Source organism: Oncorhynchus mykiss, chromosome 18 (assembly GCF_057628025.1).
Source record: "Oncorhynchus mykiss isolate SJ-2025 chromosome 18, ASM5762802v1, whole genome shotgun sequence".
Classification (NCBI taxonomy): domain Eukaryota; kingdom Metazoa; phylum Chordata; class Actinopteri; order Salmoniformes; family Salmonidae; genus Oncorhynchus; species Oncorhynchus mykiss.
In genome coordinates this window covers 66681864-66706476 of record NC_143039.1, presented here as the reverse complement: position 1 = coordinate 66706476, position 24613 = coordinate 66681864, and the positions used below count along the sequence as shown (strand labels likewise).

The window sequence follows — 24613 nt, the reverse complement described above, 5'->3', positions numbered from 1 at the left end:
TGGTGAGGAAAGCACTTTTAAAGAATAACCAGGCATCCGCTACTGAAGGAATCAGGTCAATATCCTTGCAGGATACCCGGCCAGGTCGATTAGAAAGGCCTGCTCGCTGACGTGTTTCAGGGAGCGTTTGACAGAGATGAGGGGTGGTCGTTTGACAGCAGACCCATTACGGACGCGGGCAATGATGCAGTGATTGCTGAGATCTTGGTTGAAGACAGCAGAGGTGTATTTGGAGGGCAGGTTGGTTAGGATGATATCTATGAGGGTGCCCGTGTTTACGGATTTGGGGTTGTACCTGGTAGGTTCATTGATCATTTGTGTGAGATTACGGGCATCAAGCTTAGACTGTAGGATGGCCGGGGTGTTAAGCATGTCCCAGTTTAGGTCACCTAACAGCACGAGCTCTGAAGATAGATGGGGGGCAATCAATTCACATATGGTGTCCAGGGCACAGAAAATGGTCTATAGCAAGCGGCAACGGTGAGAGACATGTTTCTGGAAAGGTGGATTTTTAAAAGTAGAAGCTCAAATTGTGTGGGCACAGACCTGGATAGTAAGACAGAACTCTGCAGGCTATCTCTGCAGTGGATTGCAACTCTACCCCCTTTTGCAGTTCTATCTTGTCGGAAAATGTTACAGTTAGGGATGGAAATTTCAGTTTTTTTGGTGGTCTTCCTGAGCAAGGATTCAGACATGGCTAGGACATCCGGGTTGGCAGAGTGTGCTAAAGCAGTGAATAAAACAAACTTAGGAGGCCAAACTTACGAGGCTTCTAATGTTAACATACATGAAACCAAGGCTTTTACGGTTACAGAAGTCAACAAATGAGAGCGCCTGGGGAATCGGAGTGGAGCTGGACACTGCAGGGCCTGGATTAACCTCTACGTCACCAGAGGAACAGAGGAGGAGTAGGATAAGGGTACAGCTAAGGTTATAACTGGTCGTCTAGTACGTTCGGAACAGAGAGTAAAGGGCGCAGGTTCTGGGCACGGTAGAATAGATTCAAGGCATAATGTATAGATAAAGGTATGGTAGGATGTGAATACAGTGGAGGTAAACCTATGCAATGAGTGATGATGAGAGAGATATTGTCTGTAGAAAAATCATTTAAACCAGGTGAGGTCACCGCATGTGTAGGAGGTGGAACTAAAGGGTTAGCTAAGGCTTATTGAGCAGGGCTAGAGGCTCTACAGTGAAATAAGGCAATAATTACTAACCAAAACAGCAATGGACAAGGCATATTGACATAAGGGAGAGGCATGCGTGGCCGAGTGATCATAGGGGTCCAGTGAGCAGCTCGGCGGGCCGGAGACACGGCGATTCAGACAGCTAGCGGGCCGGGGCTAGTAAGCTAGCAGAAGGGCCTTAGAGGGATGTTGCAACGGGAAAAGTATTTTGTAGCCCCCTCGTGCTGTTACGTCGGCAGACCAGTCGTCATGGATCAGCAGGGCTCCGTGTAGTAAAAGGGTCCAGGCCAATTGGCAAAATAGGTATAGTGGGCAAAAAATTTGTCCGATGGGCTTCTTCAGCTAACAGTCCGATTTGCTCTAGACAGCTAGCGGGCCGCGGCTAGCAGGATAGCAGAATGGCATTCAGAGGATGTCGCGACGGAGGAGCCAGTTGAAAAACTCCCTCAGGCGAATTACGTCAGTAGTCCAGTCGTGATGGGTCGGTAGGGCTCCGTGTTGGCAGTTAAAGGGGTCCAGGCCAATTGGCAAAATAGGTATTGTAGCCAAAGGAGTGGCTGATGGACCTCTTCGGCTAGCTGGGAGATGGGCCTAGCAAAGGAGAGCTCCAGGCTAATTGGTTCTTGCTTCAGGACAGAGACTTTAGCCAGGAGTGGCCACTCGGATAGCAGCTAGCTAGCTGCGATGATCCAGGTGAAAAGGTTCGGAGCTTGTGGTAGGAATCAGGAGATATGGAGAAAAATAAGTCCGATTTGATCTGGTTTGAGTTGCGCTGTGCAGACTGGCGAGAGTTGTCTGGGCTAAAGGTAGCTGATGACCACTAGCAGGTAGCTGACTACTAGCTAGTAGCTAGTTAGCTGGCTAGCTTCTGTTGGGGGTTCCGGTTCAAAAGTAAAGAAAATAGCAAATCCATAACACATTGGGTGAGGCGGATTGCAGGAGAGTAATGTTGAAGTTGAGGTTAAGAAAAATATATGCGAAGAAAAAATATATAAAAAGATAAATACACGGGACACGACAAGACGAGGACAAAATACTTTTACGCCATCTTGGATTTAAATCGAGTCATGATTACACAAATCAGTCAGTACGACTGTAGTGATCCATCAGTAACAGGTTGAGTCATCATTAAACAAATCAGTCAATACAACTGTAGTGATCTGTCAGTAACAGGTTGAGTCATGATTACATGAATCAGTCAATAAGACTGTAGTGATCCGTTAGTAACATGTTGAGTCATGATTACATGAATCAGTCAATACGACTGTAGTGATTTGTTAGTAACAGTATGTGACAAAATGTCACCCAGATGTTGGGCAATTATTAATTTTTTCACTTGGATTAGCACCCTTCTATTTTCCACTTTTTCTCAATTTTACCATGGCATGTTCTTTACTGTATTGTAGGCAGACGTGATGGAGCTATAGCATAACATATAGTGAGTAATGAATACTGGCTGTCCTTTCCACGTTCTTTTATTACTGTATTTTTGATTCGGCCCTTGCAGTCAAGTCTTCATATAAGGTAAAGTATAGTAGTACCATCAGCAGCTCCATGATGCTCACACTGAATTTCACTGGCTGCATAGCAAATTACAAAAGTAGGGCACTATATAGGGAATATAGTCACATTTGTGGGACACTGTTTTCTACCATTGTCTATGCAGGACCATGCATGTCCATATCACATTAGGCTGAGAGTGACCTCTTGCTCAATGTCTTTGAGAGATTATACACTCATTCCCTCAAAATTCCTCCCAGACCAAAGAGAAGAGGAATGTCAAACTGCTCTGCTGCAGCAGGGAAGTCCATAATCCACACTGACATCAAACTAAAGTCTGTGTTTTCATAGTGATCAACCTCCACTGATGGCGTTAAAAAGAAACATTCCCTTCTCTTTCTCTCTGTGTGAGAACACGTCAGATGTGTTTAAGGCCTGTCCGCTCTTGAACGAAACTGAAGCTCCAGTATGATCCTACTGTCTGAACTGTCCAGTGTCATGTTCTATGGTCTATGACGAGTCTATCCCCTTTGAACTTAACTTTAATATGTGTGATGGAGAAACAGATGGGAACTAGACTGGTTGTAGAGTAAAACACATGGAACAAAACAAAACTATTTATCAGGGCTACCTCACTTTAATGTCCAACTTATCGCCATACTGAAAACCCACCCGGCCCACACTCTCAAGGTCAATCCCCATTGAGGTGACGAAGCACACAAATTACTCGGGCTAGACATTAAAAAAGCAGGGTCCTCATTGAAAGTGATGTCTGCCTTGCTCTGGGGCCACTCATTCTTTCTACCCTATCCTGAGGTTGTTTCAGCCCCACAATAAACAGGCCAGACATTGTCACATGAGGGAGCCCTCCTCGCTATTATTTTCTAAAGTAATTACACCTTATTATCTGTGTTTACTTTAGCGAGGGTGAGTGCAGGTGTGGGACGACGCTTGGCCGTGGGCGTTGATGGGTCTCTCTCTCTGGTGAATGACTCGCCCCCTCGTGACACTTTAAAAAAAAAAATTTAACTCAAGGTTTTTTTGGGGGGGGGGGCATTGTATATAGCAGTGTCTGCCACTAATTTCAGCCCCACAAAAGAAACGTGCAATTAGGCCTATTATTGTAGCAGCTGCGTGTCCCCTGCCTGCACGACTACGACGGCCCTGTCTTTCTTGGCTGGTGGTGGAGGCCTGCTGCGGTCGCAGAACCCTGGAACGACAGCAGTACCCACCAGGGTCTGAAGGAAGTAAAGTATAGCCTGGGAGGATGCAGCATGTCCCCTCTCTACAGTGTTGACACAGTGGGATGGATCCATACATCGCCCACAGCCACCAGGCCAGAGGAACAATAGAACTGTAATGTTACAAAATGTGTTGTATTCAGTAGTATTTTCACTGTTTTTATAGAGACCTCTTGCTGGTTATATTGCCAGCACATAAGACAATGCTCAAACCATGATCCAGGGTTTTATGTACAGATGCTCTTTTTTTGACAAAGTGGACAAAAAGCAACTGGAGCAGTCTATTGATGAAACAATGGTTGAAATCATGTTACCGTCCAAAAATAAATCCTCATTGGGGTTCAGTTCAAACAAGAAATGTGATTGTTGACACATCAATAGTGGTCAAAGTGGGCAGACTGCCCATGTCAAGGTGAATTATGTGGGATATAAATGAATGACAAAAGTTAGGTAAATGAAAAGCAATTGGGGGGGGGGGGGGGGGGGGCAGAGGCCCTGCTCAAACCCCAACACAGTGAGACAACCTGCCGCTCTCAGCACAAACAAAATGGCTGTGTTCTCCATTTCTCGCACTTACTGATTCTCTCACTCTGTTGCCTTTCCAACAATTAAAATAATGATCCGGCTCTTGGCACTTAGCTTAACTGCATAAGTAAATGTGAACATCTTTGTGTAATGTGTCAATCTTAGTCCCACATCCTAAATTTAAAAATGTATAAATTTTATATTGCACTAGTAGTACCCACAACTGCAAGTTCAAATGGGGTCTATAAAGTCTAAAGACACCAAATGTTCATTTTGGACTAATTGAAATTCCATTCTGAACAGTTGGCGAAATCAGAAAGTGTCACAAGGGCTTTACACACAAGGGAGCGGTTGGATTGTGGTCTGCAGACGAGTGTTTGGCATAATCACTGGTGAAGAGGGAGCTATAACCTCTGGGGAGATACCCTCTCATCTTGAGGACCTACACCTGTGCAACTTCACAAATATCAGAGAACATACCTTAAAAAGAGACACGCCATTACGAACAGCAGCCATGAGCAATAGATCAGAGATGTAAAATCATCTGGCAAAGACAGGATGGTCTGTTTTGCCTACAGTGGTGGAGGATAGATTAGATAAATCAACCTATTTTGGTTTGAACAGGAAATCAGGACTGTATCTAATAATACAACCATAATCAATAATATGTAGAGAAACACTGGAAAACAGTACGTGTGAGACTTTCCTAATGGCTATTCTAACAAGCCATCGCAGGTCTACTAGCAACATATAAAGAGCAGAGGGAGCAACACTGGAGGAGAGGAAGCAGCTCTCCACTCCACAGCAGGCTGGCAGGCAGCAGGTTATACTGGCATCCATTTCTTCTCATTAAGATTGTGGGACTGAGAGTCCACAAATGCAGCAAAATCATTTTGCCGGGGCGAGTGTGGCTGGGCTAAATTGGCCTCCGGCTCAGTGCGAGGGTCCCTGCTGTGCGGAGCCGGAAAAGCAGGGCCTGGTCGGGAGTAGGGCAGGCCCAGGCAGGGCAGGGGCCCCCATGCTGAGACCACCTCCCTGCCCCTGACAAACACGGCAGTGGATAATCTCTCCTTGAGACTGAGACCCAGCCCAACGCCATGAGCTCAAAGGGCATGTAGACAGCAGAGGGGAACACGCATCCCTGTGTGTGGATCATCCTACACACACCCACCCACACACTGTACACACAATTTATGCACAAATCTCACTGCATGTGTGTGTCTCTCCATCCACTTCTGACTGACACACACCTGTTCATTGAATGGTTTAATATTGGAGAGTGACCATGTGAAAAATGGGTGGTAGTTTTCAAACTAAGAGCATTACAATGGAAAAATGTGCAGTGCAGCACTTGACTCTTTACTAACATCATGCAACATTCATATTGTGGATTAAAATAGATGGAGTGTGTCACACAGGCCAATAATTACTGGACCATTAAAACGTAGGTTAAGTGTTGCGCAGGCAGTAAAGCTACATTTTAAATCAATGGCTCTAACAAAAAGTGGTATTTAAATGGATGTTAAACCAAAGCCCTGGACCAAAGTGGTCTTTATAGTAAAAACATAACACTGTAAAATATGGATTTATATTAAAGCAGTAACTGACCAGCTGATTATATATAAAGAGATGGAAAATGTGCATAAATAAGAGTATGTGAACGAACGGGTACTTGAACAGAACCATCTTTATTGTCTACATAACTCTGGGGGGGGGGGGGGGGGTTACTCGTGAAACACCTTATTCTTGCTAAGGTTTCGTACAAAAATGTGTGCGAGTTTAGCATGTTAAACATCCTCCATTTTAAGCATGATGTTATAAATATTAAAAAACATCAAGTCCATCCCTATCCAATCTCAACAGCCGTGTGGACTCAGCGGCTACTGCGACGTCTCCATCTTGTACCCATGTTTCTCCAGCTCCGCTCTGCAGAGAGAAAAAAAGGATCAGTCAATTGAGGTGATTACAAGGGTTACGTCCCAAATGGCCCACTATTCCCCATTTAGTGCACTACTTTTAACCAGAACCAGGGCCCTGATCAAAAGTAGGGAAAGGGATACCATTTGGAACACATCTAAGCAGTGCCGGAGGTTAAAGTACAAGTGGCCATCTATGTTGATTGAGAAAAGAGTTCTTAATATACGACTGAAGAAATACAACGCAGGCAGCTACGGCCTACTTGTACTAGGTTATAGACTTATAACATAATCATATATGAGGTCCTCTATAAATGTCTTAATAGCAGCCATCAAAGGTTTGAATAAAACAATGCAATATAATTGTCTGAAGTAGCTTACACTCAAAAATGAAAACAGACAGGCCACTTCAAGTCAATACAACAGTTGAATATTCAACAAGAGTAGCCTAAACATGTCCATAAATAAAAACACATATTGCTGACAATTACTCAAGAAGCACACATTTTAGACGGTCCGTATTATTCAAAGCCTGCATAATCATTAACAAATGACACGCAATTATGCTGACAAATGTCTCTCTATGTAAGAAAAGAGACACCACGAAGATGAACAGCTGGAAGCAGGAGCCTTCATCAGGCCTATCCAGACAACAGAATGCCTCATCCACCAGAAAATATGCATTCTCGTCACGCTCAGTTGGTGAACTCTGAAACATGTCACGAAAGCATCAGAGGTTCTTTTGAAATCGGAACAACTTCTACCAAATGAGAATTAATCTTGAATTTAGCTAGACGAATAGGATGGCTAACATTGCTAATAATAATAATATTATTATTATTATTATTATTATTATTATTATTATTATTATTATTCAGTTGGCTTGCTTACTTTTGACAGTATGTCAAACAATAGATTGGATGGATCAACTTAAGTAGGCTACATCATCAAGGTTGTAAATGGCTGTGTTTTACCATCTTCTTGGTAAGAAAGGTGAAAGCTCAGTGATGAAACGTCACAACTCGTGAACTCGGGTATCATCATTCTGGTTTGAGTTTCCCACTTAGAACTCTGATTTAGGAGGGTAATTTATAGAGGTTTCGGCTATTTCCGACTCGGGAAGTCGAATTTCTACGAGAGTGTCCGATTGAATCCTCCTGGTACGCTCGGATGCGATCAACTCAAGAATCAGATCACCACTCACCATTCATGAAGCATTGATAAAAAGACTACATGAAAACACATTTTGGTGATGAAATTTCACTCCCTTATGTCATTAAATACATTTTACCAAGACAAATGTGATTCTTTATGTTCTGAACCATTCAGTGGGGACTTTCTCTGACGTATCATTAACATTATATCCTAAATGTCAGATTTCGTAAACTAATACATTAGATAATAAACACTGAGCTCGGTTGACATAGCAGTGCAGGTTTCTCTTAACAACTTTTGAGGATTTCACATTTTGTGGCCGTCCACGTCAAAGTTGTTACCGCGGGTCGCAAAAAGCAGAATTAGCATGAAATGAGCTGAATTAAATGGAAAAGCTTGGTATACGCTCAGTGCTCATTGACATTTCAGAGATACAAAAACAAGCGTGAGAAATCTTTGAAAAATAACAAGAATTTCAAATATGAAAAGCATGTTGTAAAATGAAAATACTATTCCATGTCTCAAAATTGATATCTATCTTGCCTCTATATTGTTATGTCCAGCCGATTCGATAAGAAATATGACGAGTTCAACAGGAAAGTGAGCCTGTCAGGTAGCCAGCAGCCTTAATTCTTGCACAGAATCCAGCCCAGCTGACGCGATGCAGTTTTCCAGGGTTTTTACCACTTTTTTTGATTTAGTCACCCTAATTCTGACCATCATACAAGGGCAAAAACTCCAATAACTTTTGAATGGATTATGATAGACATAAAAAAAAATGTTTGTAAAGGACATTTCTGTAGAAAAGTCAAAGGCTTGCACTCCTTTTTAGTTTTTTCCTCTATTGGCGGTAAGTGAAGTTGATTCAGAAGCCCTGCGCACCGGGTAGGCAAAGTGTTCTATTTTGGAAACATAATTTGTATGAAAAAAATGTAAATAAATAACTGTCTGCCCAATGGACCAGGAGAGCTGTGGCTAAATCGAATTCGCCTACTGCGCTGGCCAATCGGATAGCTCAAATCACCGTTCCGACGACCATGGCCACAGAAGTTTGATACTAGCCTACGTGAGATTTCCTAACTTTTAAAACCATGACCAGAGAGACTGTCAATGAATACCGCAAAGAGCTGCTGTTTCTATGAGTGAGTTAAAGTTAAAAGCAGTCATTGTTTTAGTTCAACACTATTACAAAGCATAAAACTCGCGCTGCAGCTGCAATGACTGAGTAGCCAAGTGTATCGATATCCCTGCGCTTTTATAAATATTAACAGCTTGACGTGTTCATTTTAATATGGAGGAATATTTCCCTTTCTCTGGTAATAGGAACAACATGAATTTGTGCCTGAGGCAGGTTCGGTGCGACTAGAATTCCACCATCAGGTGGAAGACAGTGTCCCCTCTCTCTGGTCAGTCTCACTGGAGGAAAGGAAGGAGAGAGCAGAGACTGTGAAAGTCACTACTAATTATGATTTTTACATTACATTATTACATTGCACAACCTAAAATGTTATGTCATAATTACGTAAAATTCTGGCAAATTAAGTGGCCCAAACTGTTGCATTACCCTGACTCTGCGTGCAATGAACACAAAAGTGACACAGTTAAACCTGGTTAATATTGCCTGCTAACCTGGATTTATTTTAGCTAAATATGCAGGTTTAAAAAGATATACTTCTGTGTATTGATTTTAAGAAAGGCATTGATGTTTATGGTTAGGTACACATTGGAGCAAGGACAGTCCTTTTTCACGAATACGCACCGCATAGATTATATGCAACGCAGGACAAAGATAGATAGCTAGATAGCTAGATAAACTAGTAATATTATCAACCATGTGTAGTTAACTAGTGATTATGATTGATTGATTGTTTTTTATAAGATAAGTTTAATGCTAGCTAGCAACTTACCTTGGCTTACTGCATTTGCGTAACAGGCAGGCTCCTCGTGGAGTGCAATGAGAAGCAGGTGGTTAGAGCGTTGGACTAGTTAACTGTAAGGTTGCAAGATTGAATCCCCGAGCTGACAAGGTAAAAATCTGTCGTTCTGCCCCTGAACAAGGCAGTTAACCCACTGTTCCTAGGCCGTCATTGAAAATAATAATGTGTTCTTAACTGACTTGCCTAGCTAAATAAAGATTAAATAAAAGGTGTAAAATATATATATATAATAATATATATTTTTTAATTGGCCAAATCGGTGTCCAAAAATAACGATTTCCAATTGTTATGAAAACTTGAAATCGGCCCTAATTATTCGGCCATTCCGATTAATCGGTCGACCTCTACTACTAATGCAGTGCTCAAAACAAGTGAGAACTCGGAAATCTTCAACTTCCAAGTGTTAAAGACAACTGGGAAGTCAAATAAAAATTTGAGAAAAATCTTTCTGAACATCCTCCAACTCGGAATTCCAAGTCGGAAACTCTGGCATCTTTGTTGAGCTTGCGAGTTCCCAGTTGTCTTGAAAAACACCATGACCATCAGATGCAGGTACCATCAGCACAGTAAAATAAAAAAGCGAATTTGAAAATTACTTCAATTTAGTCTCAGCTGTACCTCTGAAGTGATACACCAACTGATCTATTTTCTTATCAAAGCTCGAGTTTTGAAATATAATAGAGTTTGAGAAGAACAATATTGGCAGGCCAGGCAGATAATAATGTATTAATAATAATGTATTAATGTAATGATGTACGAGGCCTATTGCACAAACCTCCTTCCTACAGAACTGATATTAGGTTATACAGTGCCTTGCGAAAGTATTCGCCCCCCTTGAACTTTGCGACCTTTTGCCACATTTCAGGCTTCAAACATAAAGATATAAAACTGTATTTTTTTGTGAAGAATCAACAACAAGTGGGACACAATCATGAAGTGGAACGACATTTATTGGATATTTCAAACTTTTTTAACAAATCAAAAACTGAAAAATTGGGCGTGCAAAATTATTCAGACCCTTTACTTTCAGTGCAACAAACTCTCTCCAGAAGTTCAGTGAGGATCTCTGAATGATCCAATGTTGACCTAAATGACTAATGATGATAAATACAATCCACCTGTGTGTAATCAAGTCTCCGTATAAATGCACCTGCACTGTGATAGTCTCAGAGGTCCGTTAAAAGCGCAGAGAGCATCATGAAGAACAAGGAACACACCAGGCAGGTCCGAGATACTGTTGTGAAGAAGTTTAAAGCCGGATTTGGATACAAAAAGATTTCCCAAGCTTTAAACATCCCAAAGGAGCACTGTGCAAGCGATAATATTGAAATGGAAGGAGTATCAGACCACTGCAAATCTACCAAGACCTGGCCGTCCCTCTAAACTTTCAGCTCATACAAGGAGAAGACTGATCAGAGATGCAGCCAAGAGGCCCATGATCACTCTGGATGAACTGCAGAGATCTACAGCTGAGGTGGGAGACTCTGTCCATAGGACAACAATCAGTCATATATTGCACAAATCTGGCCCTTATGGAAGAGTGGCAAGAAGAAAGCCATTTCTTAAAGATATCCATAAAATGTGTTGTTTAAAGTTTGCCACAAGCCACCTGGGAGACACACCAAACATGTGGAAGAAGGTGCTCTGGTCAGATGAAACCAAAATTGAACTTTTTGGCAACAATGCAAACGTTATGTTTGGCGTAAAAGCAACATAGCTCATCACCCTGAACACACCATCCCCACTGTCAAACATGGTGGTGGCAGCATCATGGTTTGGGCCTGCTTTTCTTCAGCAGGGACAGGGAAGATGGTTAAAATTGATGGGAAGATGGATGGAGCCAAATACAGGACCATTCTGGAAGAAAACCTGATGGAGTCTGCAAAAGACCTGAGACTGGGACGGAGATTTGTCTTCCAACAAGACAATGATCCAAAACATAAAGCAAAATCTACAATGGAATGGTTCAAAAATAAACATATCCAGGTGTTAGAATGGCCAAGTCAAAGTCCAGACCTGAATCCAATCGAGAATCTGTGGAAAGAACTGAAAACTGCTGTTCACAAATGCTCTCCATCCAACCTCACTGAGCTCGAGCTGTTTTGCAAGGAGGAATGGGAAAAAATTCAGTCTCTCGATGTGCAAAACTGATGGAGACATACCCCAAGCGACTTACAGCTGTAATCGCAGCAAAAGGTGGCGCTACAAAGTATTAACTTAAGGGGGCTGAATAATTTTGCACGCCCAATTTTTCAGTTTTTGATTTGTTAAAAAAGTTTGAAATATCCAATAAATGTCGTTCCACTTCATGATTGTGTCCCATTTGTTGTTGATTCTTCACAAAAAAATACAGTTTTATATCTTTATGTTTGAAGCCTGAAATGTGGCAAAAGGTCGCAAAGTTCAAGGGGGCCGAATACTTTCGCAAGGCACTGTACTTAAGACGTTTATTTTTTATTTTATTTTTATCTGTGCGGTAGATCTCAGCTTTCTCAGCTGACTCAGAAGAGGTTGGTGACCACTGGTGTAGACTAACAGTGATATGCTTACTTACGGGCCCTTTCCAACAAAGCAGAGTAAAAAAGACAACGAAATATAGAATGAATGAGGATAACTTGGCTATTTACACAGGGTACCAGTACCAAGTCGATGTGCAGGGGTACGAGGTAATTGAAGTAGATATGTACATATGGGTAACTGACGAGGAAACAGGAGAGATAATAAACAGTAGCAGCAGTGTATGAGGACTATATAATAAAGGGTCAATGCAGATAACCAATAGCTACCGGGACTAACTATTTAGCAGTTGGTTCCAGACTTGGTGCATCGATAGCGCTTGTTGTGCAGTAGCAGATAGAACAGTCTATGACTAGGGTGGCTTGAGTCTAGGGCTGACCCCATTTAATCGACGGGCTGTTGGGTCCACCGAGACATCTTTAGTCGTGCAATAGCAAAAATAATATACACCTCCGTTCAAAAGTTTGGGGTCACTTGGAAATGTCCTTGTTTTTGAAAGAAAAGCACATTGTTTTGTCCATTAAAATAACATCAAATTGATCTGAAATACAGTGTAGACATTATTAATGTTGTAAATGACTATTGCAGCTGGGAACAGTTGATTTTTTATGGAATATCTACATAGGCATACAGAGGCCCATTATCAGCAACCATCACTCCTGTGTTCCAATGGCACGTTGTGTTACCTAACCTAAATGGCCAGAAACAAATAACTTTCACCTAAAGGACTCTCAGACCATGAGAAACAAGATTATTGTCTGATGAAACTAAGATTGAACTCTTTGGCTTGAATACCAAGCGTCTGGAGGAAACCTGGCACGATTCCTATGGTGAAGCATGGTGGTGGAAGCATCATGCTGTTGGGATGTTTTTTTGAGGCAGGGACTGGGAGACTAGTCAGGATCGAGCTAGGCTGAAACACCTGCCTTACTGAAGAAAGCAAAAAACAGACCATGTTTTTATGGAGGCTGTATTAACACAATGATATATATATATATATATATATACACACATTGTTTGCAAACTGATATGTGACACGTATTAATTCCAAAATTACATGCAAAACCGGCAACCCCACCCCCCCCCCACAAAAAAAATATTATGTACAAAAAAATATGGGCTCTGCCCTACCTGCCCTGAATGATGAGTTACCACTGATTAGCTTAAATGATAAATAAAACATTTCCCATTTGGAAATTGCATTCACGAATGAATGTGATCAATTTGTCGTTATACTATAATAAAAGCTGAACATAAAAACCTCTGGTACAATTTCAAATGTATTTAGTGTTGTTTACATTGTTCGAAACGGTCAGAAATGTATATTGTAATCTAACAGCACCTGTTTGGCATATAATATGCACACAGCGCTTGCTCCTTGCCTTATTTTTCTTGATCTCCAGTATTTTCCACAACTAGTCAAATGTATTACACACATCTGACTTCCCCTTTACCTCAACCAGTAGGCTAAACATTCCCCCGTTTCAAGTTTATTTGTCACGCCCCCTGCATCCATTTTTATATTACGGTGTTCAGAGTTTGTTATAACCAATTTATTGTAGTGATTATGATATGCTATAGGTCAGGCCCTATTGGTCACGTAAAGAGAGCAAGGGTTGAGGGAATAGGGAAAGTTTTCAGTAAGTCAGAAATGGCTGTAATTATGTTGCAGATTCAGCAACACGTACAGCGCAATTAACACTGATGGTCACTGCAGCAGGGAGGACAGAGAGGCAACTGGTGCTAGTCACTTACACAGTGCAGTAAGTCTGAGCCCCGCCTGGCACAATCAAATCAATTACCGGTCAGGCTCCCTCTATTAATTTGTGTGTCTTAAATATTTAATCAAAGTGTGCTTAAAGCATCACACAAGCTCAGTGAATATAGTTGATTTGATTAAAACACATAGGATGTGTCTATAAGGAAAAATACACATTTTAACATTTAGACCAATCGATTGGTCAAAAGAACAGACGACTCTTGGTAAGCCAAGATTTTTTAAAGTTTTGGACCGCCCTACTGGAATCTGACCATTTTAGGGCAGGGAGCTCGGCCCCAGTGATGTACTGGGCCGTACGTACTACCCTCTGTAGCAGTTGCCATACCATGCTGTGATACACAGTCAATATGCTCTCAATGGTGCAGGGTTTGGAACATTGGTTTTCTTAGAGGATTATCTACACAATTAACATTATTTTACCCATTGGTCAAAACATGCATTTTTGATTGGACACCCTACAACTACCAAGTACTCTCCTCTCCTCCCAGACTCTCCGTCTAAAGCCTGATGAAATCTGCTGTGGCTAAACATTTAGCATAACCATTTTTACTGTTTAGTTACCATTGCCATATCATGTCAAAACATATAGGTCCACTCAAAAATCAAAGCATCATGTCCCTTAAACGGAGTGGTACTTCTCATTTCTAGGAATGAGATGCTGAGTGGGGTAGAATGATTTGTCATAAGTAAAAGGTGGGAGGTGGCTTACCTTAGTTGATTAGAGAAGTCGTCCTCTACATTGTCATCATCCCAGTTGTCTTCCCACACGTGGGCATCTTCATCCTCATCCAACCCAGTCCAATCTGAACACATAAATACAATTATGAGAATTACAAATTATAAAACGTTAGTTGACAAGCAACTACCGAACAAGTAACTCTTACTCAACTAGTTACTACGCTAGCTAGTTAGATAGCCAACGTAGCAAGCTAACTAACATTAAAGTTAATTAACTGGCTTTTATATGTTATGTGCTGTTTACTTTATAGTTGACATTAGTTGGCTAACGTTTAACTATGTAAAGTTGTCGCCAGTACAATCGCTAATTAGCTATCAGTGAACATAAGTATCTAACTAGCTGGTTAGCTGCTAGCACACTAGCTGGTTAGCTGCTAGCACACTAGCTAGTTACATTTTTATTCAATGATGTTAGCATAACTAGCTAGCTTGCTAAACTAGCTAGCCGAGTCACTGTTGGGCCCAGTCTAGTAGTCGCTAAATAAGACAATTCCGTGAAAACGGGTTAACATTAGTAACATATAGAACTAGAATTAATTTACCCTCGGCTGGGAATTCTTCAAACTCATCGTCCTCCTCTAATAATCCCAAATCTACAGTCTGTTTCTTGTCAGACATGTTAACTGCCTTTTCGTTGCGCGGGTCTATCGTGAACAAATGGACTTCCAGCGAAAGGGTTTATGGGATAGTGGAGGTTCAAGAGAAGGCTGGTTGCTCATGGGCAGAGACTGCTCTGCCAACAGAATCCCATGTCACACGGTGCTCCTGATTCTGCACGACGGTAAACAATTTAAGTCAGCATACTGTATGTTGATGTGTAGCTATGTTGAGTTATTTTTCGTGTCTGTTTTTGCATAGGCTAAAATAGGCAATGTTTTATTTATTTTGATTTTCACATACACCGGATAGGTGCAGTGAAATGTGTTGTTTGTTTTACAGGGTCAGCCATAGTAACACCCCTGGGATAAAATAGGGTTTAAGTGCTCAAATCAAATCAAGTTATTGGTCGCGTACACAGATCTATCTCCAACATTGCAGGAATAATATCTAGAAAACGAAACAATACACACATAATCCAAAGGTAAAAATAAATAAATATCAGAACGAACAATTGTCAGAGCTTGGCATCAAGGACACATCGACTCGGGTATTCCAACCAGCGACCTTTCATCTCCTACAAAGCCCTCCACAACCAACCACGCACCTACCTATCTGACCTTCTCCCAGCCTATCCCGCCTCCTGCTCCCTCCGCTTCAACTCTGCTGGTCTCCTTGTCATTCCGCCTCTCCGCCGTGGGTGCCCGGGCCTTCAGCTGCTCTGCCACCAGGCAACTGGAATGCGCTCCCCCCACACATGCAAATGCATTCATTTAATTAAAAAAACTTCCTAAAAACACACCTCTTCAAGGATGCCTATAATCTATAGTCTATAGTCTATGATTTACCCCCCCCCCCCCCCCCCCCCCTTCTGTTTCTTCTCAGTATACTGTACATACAGTGCCCTCCATAATTATTGGCACAGTGAAGCATTATTTCTTATTTTGGCTCTATACTTCAGAACGTTAGATTTGAAATTAAAAGTATTGGGACAAACTTTAATATGTATTAAACAGTTAAGTATTTGGTTCCATATTCATTGCATGAAATTACTATGTCAAGCTTGTGACTCAACAAATTTGTTGGATCCGTTTGCTGTTTGTTTTGGTTATGTTTCAGTTTGTTTTGTGCCCAATAGAAATGAATGGTAAAGAATGTATTGCTTCATTTTGGGGTAACTTTCATTGTAAATAAGAATATAATATGTTTCTAAACACTTCTACATGAATGTGGGTGCTACCATGATTACAGATAATACTGGATGAATCGTGAATAATGATGACTGAAAAAATTATAGACTCACAAATATCACCCCCTCCCCTCAAAAAAGCTAATCTCCCCTGTTATTGTAATGGTCAGAGGTTTGCATGTCTTCAGGGTATGATATTTTTGTGTCTGTAACTTTCACACTAATCATTATTCACGATTCATTCAGGATTATCTGAAATCATGGATAATTAATGTAGAAGTGTTAAGAAATGTATTCTATTCTTATTTAGTGAAAAAGTGACTCCAAAATGACACAATACATTATTTACCAATCATGTAGGCCTACTGTTAATGTAAGATGTCCTTGAGTACCCTGAAATGTGTCTGCTAAATAAAATGTATTATTATTATAATATTATTATTAAAAAGTAGGCTAAATAATACTTTCCTGTGGATATTTTGTAAAAAATGTCGACCATCTGAAGGACCTACCGCACAGACAACTGGTAGAGTGGAGAGTAAGTTCAAATGTAATCTTATTCAACATTCTGGCTTGGAAAGAAACATTCCAGGTTTTTTTGCAGTGCTTTGTTCCAGACTGTCTGATTTTTTTAGGCAAGGACCAGGTAAATGATCTTGTCAACTGTAGCTCACAATCATTTAAAAATTCAACTAATTCAGACTATTTAATATCAGTCAGTCAAACTTATGATTTGTGAAAAAGTAAATACAGCATTGTCAAAGCATAATCACACTCAAATCCTTCTTACTTAAAACACAAAGCCCTGCGCAGTCCTTCGGTCCCACAAAAAATACACAGAAATCACACAAATTTAAGTGAAGATTTTTCATTGAGGAACAAATGTGCATTCTTGTCCATTTTGCCTGTTTGAATAATGAACCAGCAGCCACAGCTTAGTATGTAGTTTAGATAAATGAGAGCACATCTACCACAAAACCACACTCACCACATGAAAATTGCCCCTGCAGATGTCACCATGCTGACAGACGATGAACCTCAACGTAGGCTGCTCACTTATTCTATTTTCAAATTATTTTGTAATCATCCTAAACCCTTACACATGATGACAATGCCACAACATTAAGAGGAAGGGGATTAGAGGGAGGGAGAACAGAACAAGGAAAATAAGAGGCCAATGCTGTACTACACAGCAACAAGTTGGAGGAAATACTTTCATGTTAGATTTGATGTGAGAATTCTTGTTTGATGTGAGAATACTGTATCGGGATTGGGGAAAAACCATCAAAAAAGGCTTTTCCAAAAACCGTCATACACCACATACAATGAATAGAATAGATTAGCTTAGTAGGAGGAATCGAATGGAATGCACTAGAAGGATGACTCTTCTGATTCCAGGCAGGCTATAGAACCCTGGAAAGATAGTGTACTAGTGTCCTGCAGCAGCATACCTGAGACTGCAGTTACACTGTGGCGCCTGGAGTCTCCCAGGTATGGGAGAGAGGGAGGGAGAGAGGGTTGAAGGGTTGCCCAGACTCCAAGACTTTCTCCTCTGTGTTGCGTCTCTGAAAATACATGACTTTCGTACAGCCCTTCAGGACAGACTGGCTGGCCCTAAGTCTTCACAGAGACAGAGGAGTCTGACTCCAACCCTGCCTGCCCAGCCAGTCTGGCAGTCTGTCTCTGTCGCTGCCTGGACCTTTATCCTGACCCAGATCACTATATGGCCCTGAGGGTGTGCATAGAGAGTCTAGACCATCATCACCTACTCTACCGTCTCTCTCCCCCCCCTCCCCAGCTCTCACCTGACTGATCACCCTTTCAGATTAGGGACAGACAAGACCTCTTCTTCCATGCCAGGGAAAGTGACGACACAGGATGATGAAGCAGTCTAGTCGACCTGTCCCGGGGCCCTTTGTCTGACCATCACTCCATCCCCTCCAGTCATTCAGACATTGCAGACTTGCATTGTGCCACATGCCAGAAATACTCCTCTTCCCATAGAATAGACCAACTCAAAGCTGAGAAGGAAAATGCCGGGGGACTTCTGACTTGTTTTTGCCTTGTCTGCATATGAAGTAATTTCTCTTTTATTTCCATCTGTCTTTTGTGTAAATAAAATAACAGTTTGGTTGCAATATCGATTCAGTTGAATCATATATTTTTTTGTTTAGACGTTCCTAGATATGTGGTAGCCTAAATGTGGCAAAAAATCAGTAGAATATAAAATGAAGAAAAAAAGCCCTGAGACAAAGTAAGCGATCAGAGTGGATTAGATGGATTTAACCATCCAATTAATAAGGTAAATCCCAGAAAAACATGTCAGCTTTGCTCTCTTCCAAAATTGGATGGGATTTATATGCTTCCAGGATATGTCTGTCAAGATTTGGTATTAAACTTAATCCCATCCAGTCACTATGTCTGGGCCATTGTGTTTTGTATGGTGAACCCTCTCTCCATTGATAAAAGAAAAGACCAGTTATTTTGAAGGGAAATATGAATACGATGATCAAATAAGGAACAAAAATATCAATTTGAATAAATGTATGCGAGAGAGGTTAACATAAATGTTAGTTTTCTCTGTTTTATTCTCTTATTTTGTGACTCATTAATTTGTCTGTCATGAAGAATTTAAGTTTCATATATTCTCCCCCTGTCTGTCTTGAAAAGGCCTGTCATCTGGGGCTTGAGGTACAGTTTGCCAAGAGGCCAATGGCCCCTTTATGACAATACAATCTGATGTCTGTCCCAACCAGCCCCCAAGTAATCCTGTCCTCCTCGGCGGCTTAGCCCTGCTCAGGCTTAAATTGCATATTTTGTTTTTATCAGGACGTCGCTGATAAATACTATCAGCAAGGTAGAAATTAAATATGTTGGGGGGGGGGGTTGTCTATCTCGAGTTCCAAAAACAGACAGAGGTACAGGAATACCCCCGGTTCCTTGTTTCAGATCTGTGAACACAGGGTGAACAATGACACCTCTATCACAGGGGGTTCCCTTTTCCAATGTGTTAGTACCGAGACAATATGCAGTTTACAATTCACATCTTGTACATTTCATGTGATTAGTGTTTTAATAATATTGATTAAAAGAAATGTGAAAAAAATAGGATGTTTATGACAGCACATTAATTACATTCAACATTTATACAAATACACGTGTGGACCTATATTACGTATTTACTTTTTAAATAACAATGGTTTCTCATTACATCCTGTTTGTTACTGTTTTGTCAATTCAATCACCATGATATGGTGTCTCCAACATTACAAAATGCTATTTATTCCAATGATGAATGAGAAACTACTAATAGCCTGTAATTTCACATTGACTTTACATCCACACTGCTATCCTATGATCCCGGACAAGTCTGCTTAGCTCTGGAATATATGAAAAGCACTTGGACACTCTTACCATCTTACCTTCTGTGAGCGGTGCTCTCAGTGAGAGTACCCATTAAGCAACATGTTCTCGTACTGTTCTAGAGGCATTCCCTGGGTTTTGGTTAATGTCGATGCAAATATGAATGTTACATTTGAAATGCATTAGATCCTACTCTATAAAGAGAGTAGAGAGGCAATATTTTGTATGAAATCACGTGCACAATAAAAAATATGTATTTAATTATGAAAATATATATGACTTTTTTTTAATGAAAAGTCTTATCTAATTTACTATTTTGCCACTATTCCTCTAAAGAGTGGTCAAACAAAAAATAATGGTAAAATGATTTTTTTCTCCCTCTACTCAGACAGCATTGATCTCAGACAGAAGTCTTTCAATTGTAAGGTGACATGTTCCATGGTCACCAGTACAATGGTGCTGTGTGTGTGGTGATGTGTCACATGTCTATGGAGAAGCCCTGGCTACCTGGATACAACCATTCTTCCTGTGGTCTAGTGCTCATGTCTGTGGAGAATCTCTCTCTCTCACTGTCACACACACATTCGCTCGCTCTCTCTCTCTCCTATTGGGTCCTGGTATATGACCTGGTATGACCGTGTAAAGAGGTCGTCCCTCAGCATGGGGCCCAGTGTAGGGGTGACAAGCTGCTTGGCTCTAACACTTGCTTCTACCCTCTACCATGCTACCCTCCTACCTGTCATTTGTCATCGCAGGGGAAAAATAAGGATGAATGACACAACATGCTTCAGGTAACTGCTCTCTTTTCTAAGTATCGTATGCGTCCTAAATGGCACCTATTCCCTACATAGTGCACTACCATGGGACCCTGGTCAAACGTAGTGCACTAAATGGTGAATAGGGTGCTATTTGGGACGTACCCTCTTTTACCTACGTTGACTTGTCACCAGCGTGAGAGGATTCACCCATCAGCCTACAGTGTTAGCATCATTATTATCCCATTAGCCATACTTCAGACAATCCCTCATTTGAATATGATGTCAAATATTTTAAACATTTCAAGCATTTTATGTTGCTGGCTTTAGTCGTGGCATGAAATATATATATATATATACTGTGTTTTAATAGCTAACTTCGATGCAACTCTGGCTTCTAATCAATAACTTTGTAACTGTTAGTGTTAATCAAGTGGTTTTACATCAGTATGGAATTCAGGCTTAATCCCCAACATGTGGCCGTCCCATTCGTCCCTAACCCAGGAAGTGGCCTCCTGATTGGTCTGATTGATAAATGAAGCTCTCCTTATGTTCTTGGGGGTCTGCAACAGTTCTGAGGGCCTCTATGGGGTCTGGACTATGTCCAGGAAACCTCTAACAGCTACTTATTAAGTAGTTAGACCCACTAGACGGCGAGAGGGCAGAGGGTGCAGAGACTGATGGTGGTGATCACCTGGGTTTGGGTTTGCTCCAGCATCCAGATCCCATTGGTCGGATTCTAGTCTTGTCTCTTCTCTTCTTCATTTTCTCTGTTTTCACAGCTTGGATGGGTTATTTACAGAGTTGTAATTATTCGTATTTTACAATTCCCCCACACCTCTCCATGCCACCAATGTACTTTTGTCCCCGTCCCTCTAGAGTACTTGCAGGTATTGTATGTTGTTGAGGGCGGTCTGCAGGCATCGAGTGAACGCAAGTAGTGTGTTTACCTCTATATTTGTATGTTGCAAACGATATGTAAATTGTCAAAGTTTAACATATCAATTTGGATTCACCTCACAATTATGGTTATTTGCATTGTGGTGGTTAATGTTAAAAATAATAGGAAGTATGCAAGAGTAGGCATGCACAGAAGGAGCTTCTCCCAGCGCAGCAAGGTCATTACTGCTCAATAATTATTTCTTCTCCTTTATTGAGTTTCTGCGCCGGGATGCGCTGTGTGTGACTTTACAGTCAATTTCAGAAGATTCAAGCAGAAAAAGTCCATTGTACATAAACTACTTAAGTGTGGAGAATAGAATTAACTTTCAGATTCATATTATCAAATCAAATTTTACATTTTTAAGTAACACAATAAAATAACAATAGAGGCTAAATCAAATAAAATTTGGTTAGCAGATGTTAATTTGAGTGTAGCGAAATGTTTGTGCTTCTAGTTACAACAGTGCAGTAATATATAACAAGTAATCTAACAATTCCCCAACAATTATCTAATACACGCAAATCTAAAGGGTTGAATGAGAATATGTACATATAAATAAATGGATGAGTGATGGCCGAGCGGCAGAGGCAAGGTGCAGTAGATGCTATAAAATACAGTATATACATGAGAAATGTAAGATATGTAAACATCATTTAAAGTGGCATTGTTTAAAGTGACTAGTGAGCCACTTATTTAAGTGTCCAGTGATTGGGTCTCAATACAGTATATACATGTGATATGAGTAATTTAGGAAATGTAACATTATTCAAGTCGCATTATTTAAAGTGGCATTGTTTAAAGTGACTAGGGATCCATTTATTAAAGTGTCCAGTGATTGGTTCTCAGTGTAGGCAGCAGCCTATACAGGGGGTACCGGTACCTAGTCAATGTGCAGGGGTACAGGTTAGTCGAGGTCATTTGTACATGTAGGTAGGGGTGCAGTGACTATGCATAGATAATAAACAGCAAGTAGCAGCAGTGTAAAAACAAAGGAGTGGGTCAATGTAAATAGTCCGGGTGGCCATTTGATTCATTGTTCAGCAGTCTTATGGCTTGGGGGTAGAAGCTTTTAAAGGAGCCTTTTGGACTTAGACTTGACGCTCCAGTACCACTTGCCATGCGGTAGCAGAGAAAACAGTCCATGGCTTGGGTGACTGGAGTCTTTAACAATATTTTGGTCCTTCCTCTGACACCGCCTAGTATGTAGGTCCTGGATGGCAGGAAGCTTGGTCCCAGTGATGTACTGGGCCATATGCACTACCCTCTGTAGCGCCATACGGTCGGATGCCGTGCAGTTGCCATACCAGGCGGTGATGCAACAAGTCAGGATGCTCTCGATGGTGCAGCTGTAGAACCTTTTGAGGATCTGGGGACCCATGCTAAATCTTTTCAGTCTCCTGAGGGGGAAAGGTGTTGTCGTGCCCTCTTCATGACTGTCCTGGTGTGTTTGGACTATGATAATTTGTTGGTGATGTGGACCTCAAGGAACTTGAAACTCTCGACCCGCTCCACTGCATTTCATGGCTACCGACGTGAGTGCTACGGGGCGGTAGTCATTTAAACAGGTTACCGTCGCCTTCTTGGACACAGGTACTATGGTGGTCTGCTTGAAACATGTAGGTATTACAGACTCAGTCAGGGAGAGGTTGAAAATGTCAGTGAAGACACTTGCCAGTCGGTCCGCGCATGCTCTGTGTACACGTCCTGGTAATCCGTCTGGCCCAGTGGCCTCGTGAATGTTGATCTGTTCAAAGGTCTTGCTCACATCGGCGATGGAGAGTGTGATCACACAGTCGTCCGGAACAGCTGGTGCTCTCATGCATGCTTCAGTGTTACTTGCCTTGAAGCGAAGAAATAAAAGGCATTTCACTCGTCTGATAGGCTCGCGTCACTGGGCAGGCAGCTAGCGGCTGGGTTTCCGTTTGTAGTCCGTAACAGTTTTCAAGCCTTGCCAAATCCGACGAGCATCAGAGCCGGTGTAGTAGGATTCCATCTTAATCCTGTATTGACACTTTCCCTGTTTGATGGTTTGTCTGAGGGCATAGCGGGATTTCTTACAAGCGTCCGGATTAGTGTCCCGCTCCTTGAAAGCGGAAGCTCTAGCCTTTAGCTCGGTGCGGATGTTACCTGTAATCCATGGCTTCTGGTTGGGATATGTACGTACGGTCACTGTGGGGGGGACGTCGTCGATGCACTTATTGATGAAGCCTGTGACTGAAGTGGCATACTCCTCAATGCCATTGGATGAATCCCGGAACATATTTCAGTCTGTGCTAGCAAGTCCTGTAGCATAGCATCCGCGTCATCTGACCACTTCTGCAATGAGCGGGTCTCTGGTACTTCCTGCTTTAGTTTTTGCTTGTAAGCAGGAATCAGGAGGATAGAATTATGGTCTGATTTGCCAAATGGATGGCGAGAGAGAGCTTTGTATGTGTCTCTGTGTGAAGTAAAGGTAGTCTACAGTTTTTTTCCCTCTGGTTGCACAGGTAACATGCTGATAGAAATTTGGTAAAACGGATTTAAATTTGCCTGCATTAAATTCCCCGACCACTATGAGCTCTGCTTCTGGATGACCATTTTCTTGTTTGCTTATGGCCTTATACAGCTCGTTGAGTGCTGTCTTAGTGCCAGCATCGGTTTGTGGTGGTAAATAGACGTCTACAAAATATATAGTGTGGTCTACAGCTATAGGGCGGCGCACAATTGGCCCAGCATCATCCGGGTTTGGCCAGGGTAGGCTGTCATTGTAAATTAGAATTTGTTCTTAACTGACTTGCCTTGTTAAGTATAAAATTGTTTAATCATGAGGTATTCTACCTCAGGCGAGAAATACCTCGAGACCTCCTTAATGTTCGACATCGTGCACCAACTGTTATTGACAAATAGACACACACGACCACCCCTCGTCTTACCAGACGTAGTTGTTCTGTGCTGCCGATGCACCGAAAACCTAGCCAACTGTATATTATCCGTGTCGCCGTTCAGCCACGACTCGGTGAAACATAAGATATTAAAGTTGTTAATGTCCCGTTCGTAGAATAGTCTTGAACGGAGATCATCCAGTTTATTCTCCAGTGATTGCATGTTGGCCAATAGAACGGATGGTAGAGGCGGGTTACCCACTCGCTGACGAATTCTCACAAGGCACCCCGATCTCCTCCCCCTGTATTACCTTATTTTCTTCCCTCGAATGAAGGGGGTTTGGGCCTGATCTCAGAGAAGCAGTATATCCTTCGCTTCGGACTCATTAAAGAAAAAGTCTTTGTCCAG

General features: G+C 41.6%; 1 protein-coding gene across 1 annotated transcript; it reads right to left on the bottom strand.

The window, feature by feature from the left end:
- Nucleotides 1-6122: 6122 nt before the first annotated feature.
- On the bottom strand, nucleotides 6123-15731 carry sem1 (SEM1 26S proteasome subunit). The gene is made up of 4 exons (XM_021572632.3): nucleotides 15606-15731; nucleotides 15039-15267; nucleotides 14468-14561; nucleotides 6123-6379 (listed from the first exon to the last, which is right to left on the bottom strand). The coding sequence occupies exons 2-4, from the start codon at nucleotides 15112-15114 to the stop codon at nucleotides 6334-6336; spliced, it is 216 nt and encodes a 71-aa protein (XP_021428307.1). The 5' UTR covers nucleotides 15115-15267; nucleotides 15606-15731; the 3' UTR covers nucleotides 6123-6333.
- Nucleotides 15732-24613: the final 8882 nt, after the last annotated feature.